Source organism: Halichoeres trimaculatus, unplaced genomic scaffold (genome assembly GCF_033239565.1).
Source record: "Halichoeres trimaculatus isolate MK-OKI-2021-1 unplaced genomic scaffold, fHalTri1.1 fHalTri1_scaffold_21, whole genome shotgun sequence".
In the NCBI taxonomy this organism is placed as follows: Eukaryota; Metazoa; Chordata; class Actinopteri; order Labriformes; family Labridae; genus Halichoeres; species Halichoeres trimaculatus.
In genome coordinates, this window is record NW_027437199.1 from 24,259,432 (window position 1) to 24,273,642 (window position 14,211).

The following is a 14,211-nucleotide window of genomic DNA, read 5'->3' on the forward strand; positions in this document are numbered from 1 at the left end:
ATTCTTTAAGTTGGATTGGGAAACCTTTCTGTTTCAGATTGTGGCTTCAGAGGGTGGATTTGAGACACTGTGTAAGGAGAAGAGGTGGTCCAAGGTGGCCTGCAGGATGGGCTTCCCGTCAGGGAAAGGCACCGGCTCACTGCTGCGTTCCCACTATGAGAAGATCCTTTATCCTTATGAGCTCTTTCAGTCCGGAGCCACACTGACCGTAAGTCATTTGAAGCTAATTATCAATCAGTGCTTACTGGCCATCCAAACTGTACCATGCTTAAAGTGATACTCCGGGATGGAACAAGTTGGGTCCTATCACAAGGTTTAGGGCAGAAATTACCCCTACAGCAGTGTTTTTGTGCAGCAGAAGCCCAGGGCGCACACACCAAACACCCCCTCCCTGCTTCTCTGCTGGTTTCCTCTGCACTCAGACGGGGCCATATTTTACTTGACCATAAACACAAATAAATGGATTCCCTGCGAAAAAATCTGATATTGGTCTGCATTCACGCTTTCTTTAGAGAATTGTCAGCGCGTTACTTTCACACAAAAACACCACTAAATAAGGCTCTAGTTCTCATCATGTCGTAAAACGGCGCTACCTTCGCTGCAGAGCCACAGCTGGATACGAGGTGCTTGCTGCTTAGTGTATCAGTCCGTGCGCACAGCGTGCCAGATATAAACAAACGCAGGTAGTCTGCCAGGACGAAGAGACACGATGCGCAGTTGCTGTGCCACTGGCCATTCAAAACGTGCTTTAGGGCTGAAGCATGCTTATGCACAGCACGGTTTGCCACTGTGACCGCGTCCTTATTTATCCTCCAAGTCACTGCAAAAATTACCCAATGACACTGGACATACAGAGGTAGTCTAAGCAGCACTCCTACATTCAGAGAGCAAACATTAACTGACCATGAAGCAAGTATTTGATGGGAAAAACTTCAGTGTCCTCAAAAGCCTGGAGTACTTGAGAGTAAGCGAAGGAACAGTCCAGGTTTTTCACTCAGCACTCTCTCCAATCAGGGCATCCAGCGGCTGTACGACGAAGGAGACGATGGGGAGGAACTTGATGAGGGAGTTGGTGAAGAGCATGTGGAGGAGGAGGAGGAGCTAGATGAAAAGGAGGAAAAGGAGAGGGACAGAGACATGGGGGGTGATGCAACGGAAACCAAGATGCGACTTCTACCTGAGAGACGCTCCAGGCGCCTGAAGTCAGAGGTCAGAGTGAGAAAAGGAAGTGTTCTACAGTAATGAGTCAGACCTGCACTTGTGAAAGCCTGCTCTTCAACAACTTTAATCTTATTTCTAAATTATTGTCAAAGGTGAAATAAGCTGTTAGTGTCAGTGAATTTGATAGTCTGTAACACATTCTGTTTTTGTTTATTTTTCATGAGATTTACAAACGGTCTTATTTAATTAAAGTTCCCTGCTTCTTGGCTTGGAGAACCCCTGACTGTCTTTTTATATTCCCAGCTGTGGCAGGCTTCCTCCCTTTATGCTGCCAAGCAGTTTACCTTTAGGCAGGATCACCTGTTAACCTCTGTTTCCCTGTTGTTTCATTTTCTTCAGAGGGAAAATAAGGAGCCAAAAGGCCTGAAAATCTTTGGTACAAGTCCCAAGATGGTTGGGTTAGAGATTGTTCCAGCGGGTAAGACTCATTTCTTTTTGACTCTGGGGTTTTATAGTAGACGCGGCTTGAAATATTCTGTTCTTACACTTGAACTTTTTCCCTTTTCTTTAGACGATGGCTTCACCAAGAAGCAGCGCCACCTCAAAGCTCAGGCTTTCGCCATTAAAATGAGACCACGCAAAGAGACCCTTGAAGTCAACTTTGTAAGTGCCTGTCTTTGTGCTCACCTTTGGCCGCTCTAAGTATGAGCAGACTAATTGTTGTGCTGCGCTCATTCCTCAGATCGACCTCTACCTGTGCTTGGTCTGTGGACGCGGTGATGAGGAGGACCGACTGCTGCTGTGCGACGGCTGTGACGACAGCTACCACACATTCTGCCTGATCCCGCCTTTACAGGATGTGCCCAAAGGCGACTGGCGCTGCCCCAAGTGTGTTGCTGAGGTAAGGCCTGAACACTGTAGAGTGTCTGTCTATGGAGTCTAATACTTCCCTCATCTTTCTCTGTCCCTTCATGTGTTGGACATCCTGGATCATCACCAGTGTCTACCTCAGCGTTACACTTTCAAAAACTCTCTCTCTTCATAAAGCCAGCAATGCAGCACAAAGTCAGACCGGATTTTTGACTGACTGAACTGAAATTTGTTTTTTTGTTTTTTTTATTACTTCTCAAAATTAGAAATAATTTATTATGGAAAAATAAACCGACCTTTGTGAAAACCATAGATTCTAAAATTAGTTTGTCTCCTGGGCCTCACTCATCTGTTTCTAAAACTTATTTTTGAAGCTAAACGGCTGGCGGGGCCATATTGGAAGTGACACAGGCTTTAAGTCTCCACACTAACATGTGTAGGGAGCCTGTCAGTCATGGGAGCTGAGCTGTACCTCTGATTGGGTGAAGCCATGATTCTAATATCTTCTTAACTGAGTTACACAAAAATTCCCCACTGTACAGTGTGAGCTCAAAGTGAAATCAGCGATTCAGATAGGAGATGGCTTTTGTATCATGCTGTAAATATGTTTATTTCTGCTGTGTCAATGGCTTTTTTTGGCTTGGTGACTCCAGGTACTTTTGGAACCAGCTAAATCCAAAGAACTCCACTACTTCAAACCAAAGTGATCTTAAAATGCCAATCCATTAAAAAACATTCTGAAGGTTTAAGTTGATTTGATATATATGTGTATATATATACTTTCATGTATGCTGATGACCTGGCCATTATCTCCCCAAGCAGCGCTGGCTTTCAGGAGCTGCTAAATGTCTGCTCTGATTATGGTCTCAAATTTGATGTCCGTTATAATGCTAAAAAGAGTGTGGTTCTCATCTGCAGATGTAAAGGGGACAAAGACCTTTGCTTTCCAGACTTCTATTTGTCTGGAAAAAAGCCGAGTGTCTGTGGAAAAATGAAGTACTTAGGTCACTTCATAACAGACCGGCTCTGTGATGATGATGATATTGTTCGCCAGTGCTGGATACTGGATGCTCAGGCCAATACTTTGGTCAGCAAATTCCACATGTGCTCGGATAATGTAAAAATTAATCTGTTCAGGACATTTTGCACACCGTTGTATACAGCTCCACTGTGGTGTCAATATAAAAAGAGCTCTTTGCAAAAACTCAAAGTTGCCTATAACGATGCCTTTAGGATTCTGTTAAAAAAGCGGTGACCCAGCAGTGCCAGCCTGCTGTTCTGTCAAGCTCATGTAAACTCATTCAGTGCTCTTATGAGACACCTAATGTACAGATTACTGTGTGGACGCAATGACTGTGAAAACTCATTGGTCCGGACTTTGGTCAATCGTACTGTCAGTTCTGTATGTTACCAGTCAGCTCTGTGGAAGCACTGGTACAGCTGTCTTTTATGATATTCTTGTTGTGTCTGTCTTTTTTCTCTTTTTTGTTTAAATTGACTTCGAGTCTTCTCAATAAAGATGATGATGATGATGAGGATATATAGATGTATAGATATATATGTATAGATATACTGTTTGTATTTCTGTTTCACAGGAGTGCAGTAAGCCCAGAGAGGCATTCGGCTTTGAGCAGGCAGTGAGAGAATACACTCTGCAGAGCTTCGGAGAAATGGCTGACCACTTCAAGTCTGATTATTTTAACATGCCGGTTCACGTACGTAAAATCATCTCCCAGCTTAAAAGTGAAAACAGTCTTATCAACCATCTGCCTGTTCCATACTGTGATTAGTTAGTCACAGGTCATCATAAGTGGTGCTTTTTAAGGTTTTAATATCCCTGCCTCCTGCCTCTTGCGTCCAGATGGTCCCCACAGAGCTGGTGGAGAAAGAGTTCTGGCGGCTGGTCAGCAGCATCGAGGAGGATGTCATCGTGGAGTACGGAGCCGACATCAGCTCTAAAGAAGTGGGCAGCGGATTTCCTGTCAGGGACTATAAAAGGAGGCTGCTTGGAGATGAAGAGGTTAGAAGGATGATCTGATTTTATTTGATTTATTTATACATGGAGCATATACTATATTTAACATAAAATGTCACTATTTGATGCATTGTACTAGAGTTAGCTTAAGCTAACTATGTTGAAATGCTGACAGTATTTCAACATATTGTTATCTGAGTTAATAATAATAATAATAATAATAATAAAGCCAGATAACAATAATAATAATGATAATGAAGTCAGATAACAATATGTTAAAATACTGTGTCAGCATTTCAACATAATAATAATAATAATAATAATGATTATTATTATTATCTTCTGATTTTTCCATACACTTTTTGGCAGCTTTCACAGCCTTAAAATTTGCACAGATTTTTACAGAAAAAATTAGGGATGCACGATATTGGATTTTTGCCGATATCCGATTTGCCGATATATGGAAACCTTTTTTGGCCGATACCGATAATCACAAGTTTGTTTGTTTTTTTCACTGTAAAGAAAGCTAAGTCTATCCTGTACTGGAATTTATATGTTACTCTTATTGTGACGGTCTTATTTGTTTAAGAAACACAAATAAAACAAGACAAAAAACATTTGATTTTACCATAAATAAGAAATGTATTATTTTTTCAAACTCAAGACATTCAGTATTGAAATACAGAAAAATAATTTCTTTAGATCACATGAACTTTAAATGAACAATGCATTTTTAAACATAACCAAGTTGCATTTGATTATTTTAGAGCTACTGTAACAACCTGGTGACAGACACAGAGCTCTGCAGTGCAAATACATGAAGTGCTACATTTAATTAAGGAGCTTATTTTTCTGATGGAAAATAATAATAATCCTAACTGAATAGCAGTTTATTGGCTGTGCATATCGGCAGAAATTTTCATATCTGCCGATACCGATAAACGTGTTTTTAAGCTTTTATCTGCCCATACCGATATTGTGCCGATAATATCGTGCATCCCTAGAAAAAATCACAATATGCAGAATGTGCAGGAGAACCTTGCTTGTATTTTTAACTGTCACTGTAATATATTTACAAAAAAAATATTTTCTACCATAAATTTCTGTACTGAAAACAATGGGAGCTCCGTGAAAATGCGCTCCCCACAGTGTTTTTACATTTTTCACAGCCATCAAGGATTTTGCACAACAGCTTTACAGCTTACAAATACTGCACGTCATGCAGCATCTCCTCACTTGGGAGCTCTGTGTAAAACTGCTTCAACTTTGAGACTCTACAGCTTCCCCATACTTTAACCTACAGACTTCATTCTTGTTTTAAAATGTTCCCACATCTCTCCGCCATTTTATATGTCTTTGGCTTTCTGCTATCTTCAACAGTTATTGAGATATGACTTAACCGTCATATCTCAATAACTGCTGAAGATAGCAGAAAGCTAAAGAAACTGTCCATCCAAGGTAGAGGCTGCAATCCTAGTGTTGCTTAAACCAGCAACACTAGGATTACAGCCGTTTTAGGCTAGTACAGCGTGTTAGGTGACCAGTTAGAGCGCGCAGCACTCAATGATTCTGCCTGAATTTTTCTTCTGAAACGCTCATATCGTCCTCATATTTCATTTTACACACATGCTTTATACATCAAAACATAGCTACAGCCCTCCTCTTTCAAACAAACCCCGTTTTTAACTCAATGGATGGACAGTTTTTCCCTCAGAGAGCTTCTGACCGACAGGATTACAGGGGGATTTGTCCATCTGGCAGACAGGGAGAAGTCTGCAGTCTGCACATGATTCTCGTCTCTACCCCGTTTGTAACTCCCTGTAACTCAGTCACTTTTCACAGTACGTGCAGAAAATACACATTTCTATTTCATCCCTGCTGACCGCCAGAGGCGGTGCTTAAAGCACTGAATATTCCCCTTCGCGCATGCGCAGTGCGAGTACGTATACCAACATTGTCACCTGTGACCCCTGGATGACCCCGCAGAAGCTATATCTCCCGGCGTCAATCCAGGGCACTTCCCTTTTTTTCTTCTCGAGCGCAGTTTGCTTGAGCGCTGTGTAAAAGCTTCAGTAAAGTGGCTACCTTATACTCCGTTGCTGGTAGCTCCGTGACCTTTGTGTGTCGGAGCAGCGAACAACGTTCGTCCTCCAGGAGCTGCGACGGTGAAGTGTGTTTTGTGGTAGCTTCGCCTGTGTATCATCGACCTCTGTTGGCGAAGGCTGCAGCCACGCTGCCTCACCCCGGCATATGGTTGGATGTGTTTTTCAGATGCACTCTGGATGAGGTGAGTATTTTTCCCTCTGCTTTCGGCAGATTTGCCTTACTATTAGCGTCGTCGGTCTCGGCCGCGTTCGCGCCGCCTCACCTCGACGATTAGCTTACCTGATAGCCTCTTTGTGTTCACTGACGGGTCGCGTTATCGTGCCTGGTGCCCGGCGTGGGTTGTTTTTGGTTTTGGTGAGCTTCACCTGTTGAGAGTCAGGCGTTTTCTGACTTTTGTTGTAGTGGTCCAGTGGTAGCGTGCCGTCCACAGCAGAATAGGATTCCTTTGTTTGCTTAACGGGAGTTAGCTGCTACTATCTTGTGTTATTAATAAACCCTCTCTGATTAGGGACCACGATGTAGTGGTTTTTCTTTTTTGTTTGTATTTAAGGCCTCTGCTGGTGCAGGCAGCGTGCGCGCTCCCTCCCCCCGGCATACGGTTCCTTCACGTTAAGACCGTAGCGTTAGCGCTGTGGTTGCCTTTTTATTGATCTCCTTTAGTGCAGCGATTATCTTTGGTTTGCTTTTTGGCCTCTGCTGGTACAGGCAGCGTACGCGCTCCCTCCCCCCGGCACGTGGTTTCTGCGGGTTAGACTGGCGTTAGCGCTGTGGTTGACCCCTTATTGATCCCCCGCGGTGCAGCGATTAGCTTTTGTTTGCATTTGTGGCCTCTGCTGGTACAGGCAGCGTATGCGCTCCCTCCCCCCAGCATATGGTTCCTTCGTTGTTTGGTCAGAGTTAGTGCTGTGAGCCCCTGCCACCTTGGGGTTGTTTTTTTGTTTCCTTTTTGGCCTCTACTGGTACAGGTAGCGTGAGCGCTCCCTGCCCCGGCATATCAGACAATGGATGGCTCCCATCTGTGTACTTCCTGTGGGCTTTCGTTACCGCCAGAAGATGGCCACGACCTGTGCCCCACATGCCTGGGCCCTGAACATCTGCGAGAGGCGCTCTCGGGCGATCCCTGTATGGACTGCAGCTACCTACCTCGAGCAGTTAGGGCTGCCAGGTTGGCAGGGGTGGAAGGCCCGGCAGCTGATGCAGGCCTCCCTCCTTCGGGCCAGCCACCGTCGGCCTGTCGGACACGCTCCAAGCGGCGTGCAGAGACCGCGGCAACCGCCTCCTCTAAAAAGAGGGCGAGATCTGGCCATGGCAGGATGTCAGCTGAGGTGGAGCGGCTATCTGCTGAGCTGGCCCAGATGAGGTCTTTGCTTGCTGAACGCCAGCCTGATGCCCCCTTGGTGGCTGATGTGGCACTCTCCCCTCCAATGCCAGCACTTTTGCCTGAAGAGGATACACTCTCCCTGGCAGCTTCCGCTAGCCACTTTTGTGAGTACGGGGCAGTTCCAGGGGGTGAGACATCCCCACCATCAGAGCAAGGCTCCCGCTCCTCAGCTCAGACTTCAGGGTCTGAAATGGGGGACGGTTCCATGCGTGCTGTGATGCGCCTTGCTCTTGAGCGGTTGAACACACCGGTTCCACAGCAGGCAGAAGCAGCACCTGCAAGTGCCTTCTTCAGGCGCAGGCCGGCCTCTACTGCCTTCGCTATTCCCCACTCTGTGGATTATCTGAAGGAGTTGCAGACCTGTTGGAGGGATAGTAAGGCCTGCTCCCGACTCTCTGCAGACGGGCGGACCCTGGCGGCCATGCATGATGCAGCAGTGGCCGGTCTGGATTGCATGCCAGCTGTTGAGCCCGCTATCTCTTCGCTCATTGTGGCCCCAGACGAGGCTCTGCGTAGAGATGCCAGGTGCCCTAGAGCCCAGTGTCGGATCACAGATGACCTCATCACTAGGGCTTATGATGTGGGGGCACGTGCTGCACGCATGGGGAATTCACTGTCTCACCTGATGTTGGCCCTTTCAGCCTCACTGCAGGACAGTAGTGTGACTGCTGATGCTCACACCTTTTGTGATGCCTCGCTGGAAGCGTTTGGCTTGATTTCCAGGGAGCTTGGACGACTAATGTCTATTCTGGTTCAGGCTCGGCGTCAGGTTTGGCTGTCACAATCTAACTTGACAGAGGCGGCCAGGAGAATGCTGCGCAGCCTGCCGGTGGAACCAGGGCAGGTGTTTGGTCCTGCAGCCCAGGAAGCTCTGGAGCGGACTGTCCAGGCCGGGCAGACCAGGCAACAGCTTGCGGGTCTTAGGCGGATGCCTCCTCCTGTTAGGCCCCCAGTCAGCCGGTCTAGGGGTCCCTCGGCTGTCTTTCGCTCCCGCGCGCCACAGACAGGCCACTCCGCCAGTCGTTCTCGGGTTCAGCGTCCCACCCAGGGACCAAGCCGGGACTTTTTGGATTTTGCCCACTTGCAGCCCAGGCAGTTTCGTGCTCCAGGGCCGATCCGCCCCCCCTCTAGGGCCCCAAGGGGCCGGGGGGCCAGAGATTGAGGCCTTGGGGCCGGCGGTCGGATGTTTTTCACATCGGCAGCTCCAACAGTGGGCTGCTCGCTCTCTGGATCCGTGGGTGGTCGCCACCCTGACCCATGGATACAGGCTTCAGTTCCGCCGCCGGCCCCCCACATCTCGTCCGGTCGTAATAACCTCCATCAGCGACCCGGCAAAGGCTCTCGCTTTGGACCAGGAGTTGGCTGCCCTCCTGGCCAAGGGTGCCATCGAGCCAGTGGACCCTCTGGCATGCTCCGGAGGGTTCTATTCGACGTATTTTCTGGTGGCAAAGCCGACTGGATTCCGCCCGATCCTGGACCTCAGAGCGCTAAACAGCTTTCTGAAGGTCATGCCGTTCCACATGTTGACCACGGCGGATGTCCTGCACACTGTGGCACAGGGGGACTGGTTCACGTCCATCGACCTCAAGGATGCTTACTTCCACATCCCAATCGCTTGGGCACACAGGAGGTTTCTTCGCTTTGCCTACCGAGGCTGCCACTGGCAGTTCAGGGTGCTGCCCTTCGGGCTCTCTCTCTCCCCAAGGGTTTTCACCAGGTGTATGGCAGCAGCTCTTGCACCTCTACAGGCTCGAGGCTTGAAGGTTCTTCCATATCTAGACGATTGGCTGGTCTGCGCTCCCTCCAGGGCCCAGGTGTCCCAGGACACAGAGCTTCTCCTGTCCCACGTGGCTCAGCTCGGACTGAAGGTGAATGTGGAGAAGAGTTGCCTGGTGCCATCCCAGGCCATAACTTTCATTGGTGTTTCTCTGGACAGTGTTGCCATGACAGCGAGGCCATCCACCCGGCGCGTGGACGATATTTTCCGCCATCTTGCCCTAATCCGAGAGGGTCGCTGGCTGGCCTATGTGTCTTTCCTTCGTCTCTTAGGCAAACTAACATCCATTTCAGGGATAGTTCCTCTGGGGTTGCTGTCACTGCGCCCATTGCAGCGATGGCTGAACGGCTTTCGCTTGGATGCCAAGCGGCACAGGTGCAGGAAGCTAAGGGTCTCACGGCAGTGTCTTCACGCCTTGGCTCCGTGGAGGGACAGGGCATACATGCTCAGAGGCGTCCCGATGGGCTCTGTTCCGTCTCGCAGGGAGACAGTTACTACAGATGCATGTCCCTTGGGATGGGGTGCAGTGTGGCAGGGCAGGACAGCCCGTGGGCGGTGGCCGTTGGAGGACCAGGGGGCGCACATCAATGTGCTGGAGCTTCGTGCTGTCCACCTGGCTCTCAGGCACTTCCTGCCGCACCTGAGGGACAAGCATGTCCTTGTGCGGTCAGACAACACATCAGTGGTTTATCACATCAACCATCAGGGGGGCACCAGGTCTGCACAGCTGCTGGCAGTGACGAGGGAACTCCTCACATGGGCAGCCCCCCGCCTTGTCAGCCTGCGGGCGATGCATCTGCCGGGGGAGCAGAACCGCTTGGCAGACTTCCTCTCCCGTCAGAAGCCTCCATCAGGGGAGTGGCGCCTTCACCCGGAGGTGGTGAGCACTATCTGGGGCCTCTTCGGCAGGGCAGAGGTGGACCTCTTCGCTTCAGAGGCGTCAACCCACTGTCCTCTGTGGTTCTCCTTGGCGGAGACAACCAGCCCACTGGGCCAGGATGCGCTGGCTCATCCATGGCCGGACGGCCTTCTGTATGCTTTTCCTCCTATGCCCCTGATTCGGCATGTGCTCCAGAGGGTCCTCCAGGAGGGCCACAGGGTCTTGCTCATAGCTCCCTTTTGGCCCGGGAGGAGTTGGTTCCCACTGTTGCACAGTCTGTGTCGCAACACACAGTGGCGCCTTCCAGACAGGTTCGATCTCCTGTCCCAAATGGCAGGGCAGATCTGGCACCCCGATCCACACCGGCTCCGATTGTGCGTTTGGCCGCTGGAGGGCCCGAGGCGCTGTTGAGTGCCTGTGCAGACTCTGTTCAGTATACTATACAGAATGCAAGGGCACCATCTACTCGACTACAGTATGAGAACAGATGGAAGTTGTTTTCCACTTGGTGTACTGGTAGGGGTGTGGACCCTGCGAGCTGTTCTGTGCCAACTATTTTGGACTTCCTCCAGTTCCTTCTGGATGCAGGCCGATCTCCTTCAACCTTGAGGGTTTATGTGGCAGCGATATCGTGTCGACACATTAGAGTTGACGACGTCACAATTGGTGGTCATAGGCTGGTGTCCCTGTTTTTGAAGGGGGCTCAGAGGCTGCATCCCCCTAGGTCCATGAGGGCCCCACCGTGGGATCTTCCCCTGGTGCTAGGGGCCCTACGGCGGCCCCCGTTTGAGCCCTTGGCACAAGCAGGGCTGAAGTGGTTATCACTTAAGACTGCGTTCCTTCTGGCCATTTCCTCTGCAAAGCGTGTCAGTGAGCTGCATGCTCTGTCAGTCAGTGGCTCATGCTTGAGGTGGAGTTCAGATGGTTCAGGAGTCATCCTGTGGCCAAATGCAGCTTTTCTTCCCAAGGTGCTGTCCCGTGCTCACCTCAACCAACCTATTCGGCTGGCGCGGTTTGACCCACCCTCTGGGGAGACAGAGGATGAGCCCGAACTGTTGTGTCCGGTGCGGGCTCTGAAGGTCTACACTGCAGCCACTGCAGGTCTTCGGAGGTCTGATCAGCTTTTTGTCTGTTACGGTGGGTCTGGCAGGGGTTGTGCTGTCTCCAAACAGCGCTTGTCCCACTGGGTTGTCGACGTCATTGTCCATGCGTATCGGGCGAGTGGGTGTCCCCTTCCGCCTGGCGTGAGGTGCCACTCTACCAGGAGTGTGGCTACGTCATGGGCTGCCCTGAAGGGAGTGCCCCTGGAGGACATTTGTGCTGCAGCCTCATGGGCTTCTCCGGGCACTTTCTCCAGGTTCTACAGAGTGAATGTGGCCACACCCCATCCATTGGCTGTGGTCCTTCATCCGGAGTCCTCTGGCCATTCTCTTTGATGGGTGGTAAGTTGGATTCCTCGTGACTTTTTTGGTATAAGTCATTCAGTGCTTTAAGCACCGCCTCTGGCGGTCAGCAGGGATGAAATAGAACGGAAAGTTACGAATGTAACTATGGTTCTATGAATCCCGAATGACCGCCAGAGTTCTCTGTCACTCAGAATCCTCGTTGCTTGCGAGAAGATTCTGTAGGGAAGTGCCCTGGATTGACGCCGGGAGATATAGCTTCTGCGGGGTCATCCAGGGGTCACAGGTGACAATGTTGGTATACGTACTCGCACTGCGCATGCGCGAAGGGGAATATTCAGTGCTTTAAGCACCGCCTCTGGCGGTCATTCGGGATTCATAGAACCATAGTTACATTCGTAACTTTCCGTTTCGTGTTCCTCAGAGTCTTGCGCTACCCACACTGTGTTCATATTTTTCACAGCCATCAAGGTTTTTGCGCAAAAACCGCGGTTCTTACGGCTTACAAATTCTGCCCGTCGTGCTGCATCTCTTCACTTTGTTGCAAAACAAGAAAGGCGAACACACACACACACACACACACACACACACACACACACACACACACTGGCTCTCTAAAAGCAGATTTTAATTGCTTGTATATAAAAACAGTACTTATGTACTGCAGGTTTCTGTTGATTGGTTATATTTTTATTACACCACTCTCCTACCGTCACAACAAACAGGAAGTAGTACAGGGTGCTGTTTTATTGCATTTTCTGTATTTCAGGTGGAAAGGCAAATGTTTTTGCAGCTCTGTACAATATTATTTCACATTTTTTCATACTTTGCTTTGTCTCACAACTTTATGCAATTTTTATTTTACATGTTGTGCATTTTCAGCTGTCATGCAATGCTGTTGTGCATTTAATTTCACAGTTTTGCATCTCTGTATTTGGTGTCAGCATTTCAACCCATTTTCTGCAAGGAAATACACCTTTCTAATTTACATCTGCAGTCCCCTGGCAGGTCACAGTCAAAGAAAAAAAGTTTTGGATTTCATTTTAAGACTGTAAACCTGTTTTTATTACCCAGAGCTGTTAAATGAATAAAATGATGTTTTCCTCTGTTATTCTCTCCAAAGGAGTATACAAACTCAGGCTGGAACCTGAACAACATGCCTGTGTTGGAGCAGTCGGTGCTCACTCACATCAATGTGGACATCTCTGGTATGAAGGTACCCTGGCTCTATGTGGGCATGTGTTTCTCCTCATTCTGCTGGCACATCGAGGACCACTGGAGCTACTCCATCAACTTCCTGCACTGGTAAGAATTCACAGGACTTTATTTTCATGTTCTCACTAAAGACATTCAAACACACTGTAGACATTTGGCAAGGAGAAATAAACTTATGAGTAATCTCTGATAGAGGCTGATCCTGATACCCATCTGCACCAGTCAAGTGTATTTTATAACAATTCTTCTGTTCTTTAGGGGTGAACCCAAGACTTGGTACGGTGTGCCGGCCTCTGCAGCAGAGCAGCTGGAAGCTGTAATGAAAAAGTTGGCCCCCGAGCTGTTTGACTCCCAGCCAGACCTCCTCCATCAGCTGGTCACCATCATGAATCCTAATATCCTTATGGAGCACGGTGTCCCTGTGAGTAATCTAAGCTCCGATGTGTGGTGTGGTTGATACTTGATATGACTGTTGGTTAGTAATCACATGTATGTGCATCTTTCCCCCCTCAGGTGTACAGGACCAACCAGTGTGCCGGAGAGTTTGTAGTGACCTTCCCCAGGGCTTACCACAGTGGTTTTAACCAGGGCTATAACTTTGCAGAGGCGGTGAACTTCTGCACAGCCGACTGGGTGAGTTCAAAGCAAATTATTTTTCAAATCATGAGAAATCTTCCTCTTTTACATGACTGCTCATCCTTTTCTTTGCACCCTCTCAGTTACCCATGGGGCGTCAGTGTGTGGCCCATTACAGACGCCTGCATCGTTACTGTGTTTTCTCCCATGAGGAGCTGCTGTGTAAGATGGCTGCTGATCCTGAAAGTCTTGACGTGGAACTGGCTGCTGCTGTCTTCAAGGAAATGGGAGACATGGTGGAGGAGGAGACCAAACTCAGACAAGCTGTCCAAGAACTGGTAAATGTTTGCATCCTTTCCAAAGATCTAGCTTCATGTCTTACCTTAAACCCAGAGAAAGCATCACTGGTTCTTTTCCCCATGTGTCCACAGGGGGTGCTGTCCTCAGAGCAGGAGGTGTTTGAACTCTTACCTGACGATGAGCGTCAGTGTCACAAATGCAAGACCACTTGCTTCCTGTCTGCTCTGACCTGCTCCTGCAGCCCCGATCGGCTGGTGTGTCTCCATCACGCTAAAGATCTCTGTGACTGTTCCCACGGCAACAAATGTCTGCGGTAAGAGAACTCTCAGCTTTACCTTAACACAAATAAACATGACATCAGGAACCATCTTCTCACTTAATATCTGCACATTATGTTTCAGGTATCGCTATGATCTGGAGGAATTTCCCTCCATGCTGCACGGGGTGAAGACACGTGCTCAGTCATATGACACGTGGTCAAAGAGGGTCACAGAGGCGTTGGCTGCTGACCAGAAAAACAAAAAAGGTTTTTAAACTTTCAAACTTTTAAACTAAACATGTTGGATA

At 48.7% G+C, this 14,211-nt stretch overlaps 1 protein-coding gene across 2 annotated transcripts in view; it reads left to right on the top strand.

Moving 5' to 3' along the window:
* kdm5a (lysine demethylase 5A) overlaps positions 1-14,211 on the top strand; it is a 29,895-nt gene that overhangs the window by 2,818 nt on the left and 12,866 nt on the right. For both annotated transcript variants that reach the window (XM_074697780.1, XM_074697781.1), the window contains exons 4-16: positions 38-208; positions 1,015-1,209; positions 1,561-1,639; positions 1,733-1,824; positions 1,904-2,062; positions 3,627-3,746; positions 3,893-4,051; positions 12,677-12,858; positions 13,027-13,189; positions 13,282-13,401; positions 13,488-13,682; positions 13,776-13,957; positions 14,046-14,170. In XM_074697780.1, the coding sequence (XP_074553881.1) occupies positions 38-208; positions 1,015-1,209; positions 1,561-1,639; positions 1,733-1,824; positions 1,904-2,062; positions 3,627-3,746; positions 3,893-4,051; positions 12,677-12,858; positions 13,027-13,189; positions 13,282-13,401; positions 13,488-13,682; positions 13,776-13,957; positions 14,046-14,170 (1,942 nt within the window). The remainder of the gene's footprint in view (positions 1-37; positions 209-1,014; positions 1,210-1,560; positions 1,640-1,732; positions 1,825-1,903; positions 2,063-3,626; positions 3,747-3,892; positions 4,052-12,676; positions 12,859-13,026; positions 13,190-13,281; positions 13,402-13,487; positions 13,683-13,775; positions 13,958-14,045; positions 14,171-14,211) is intronic.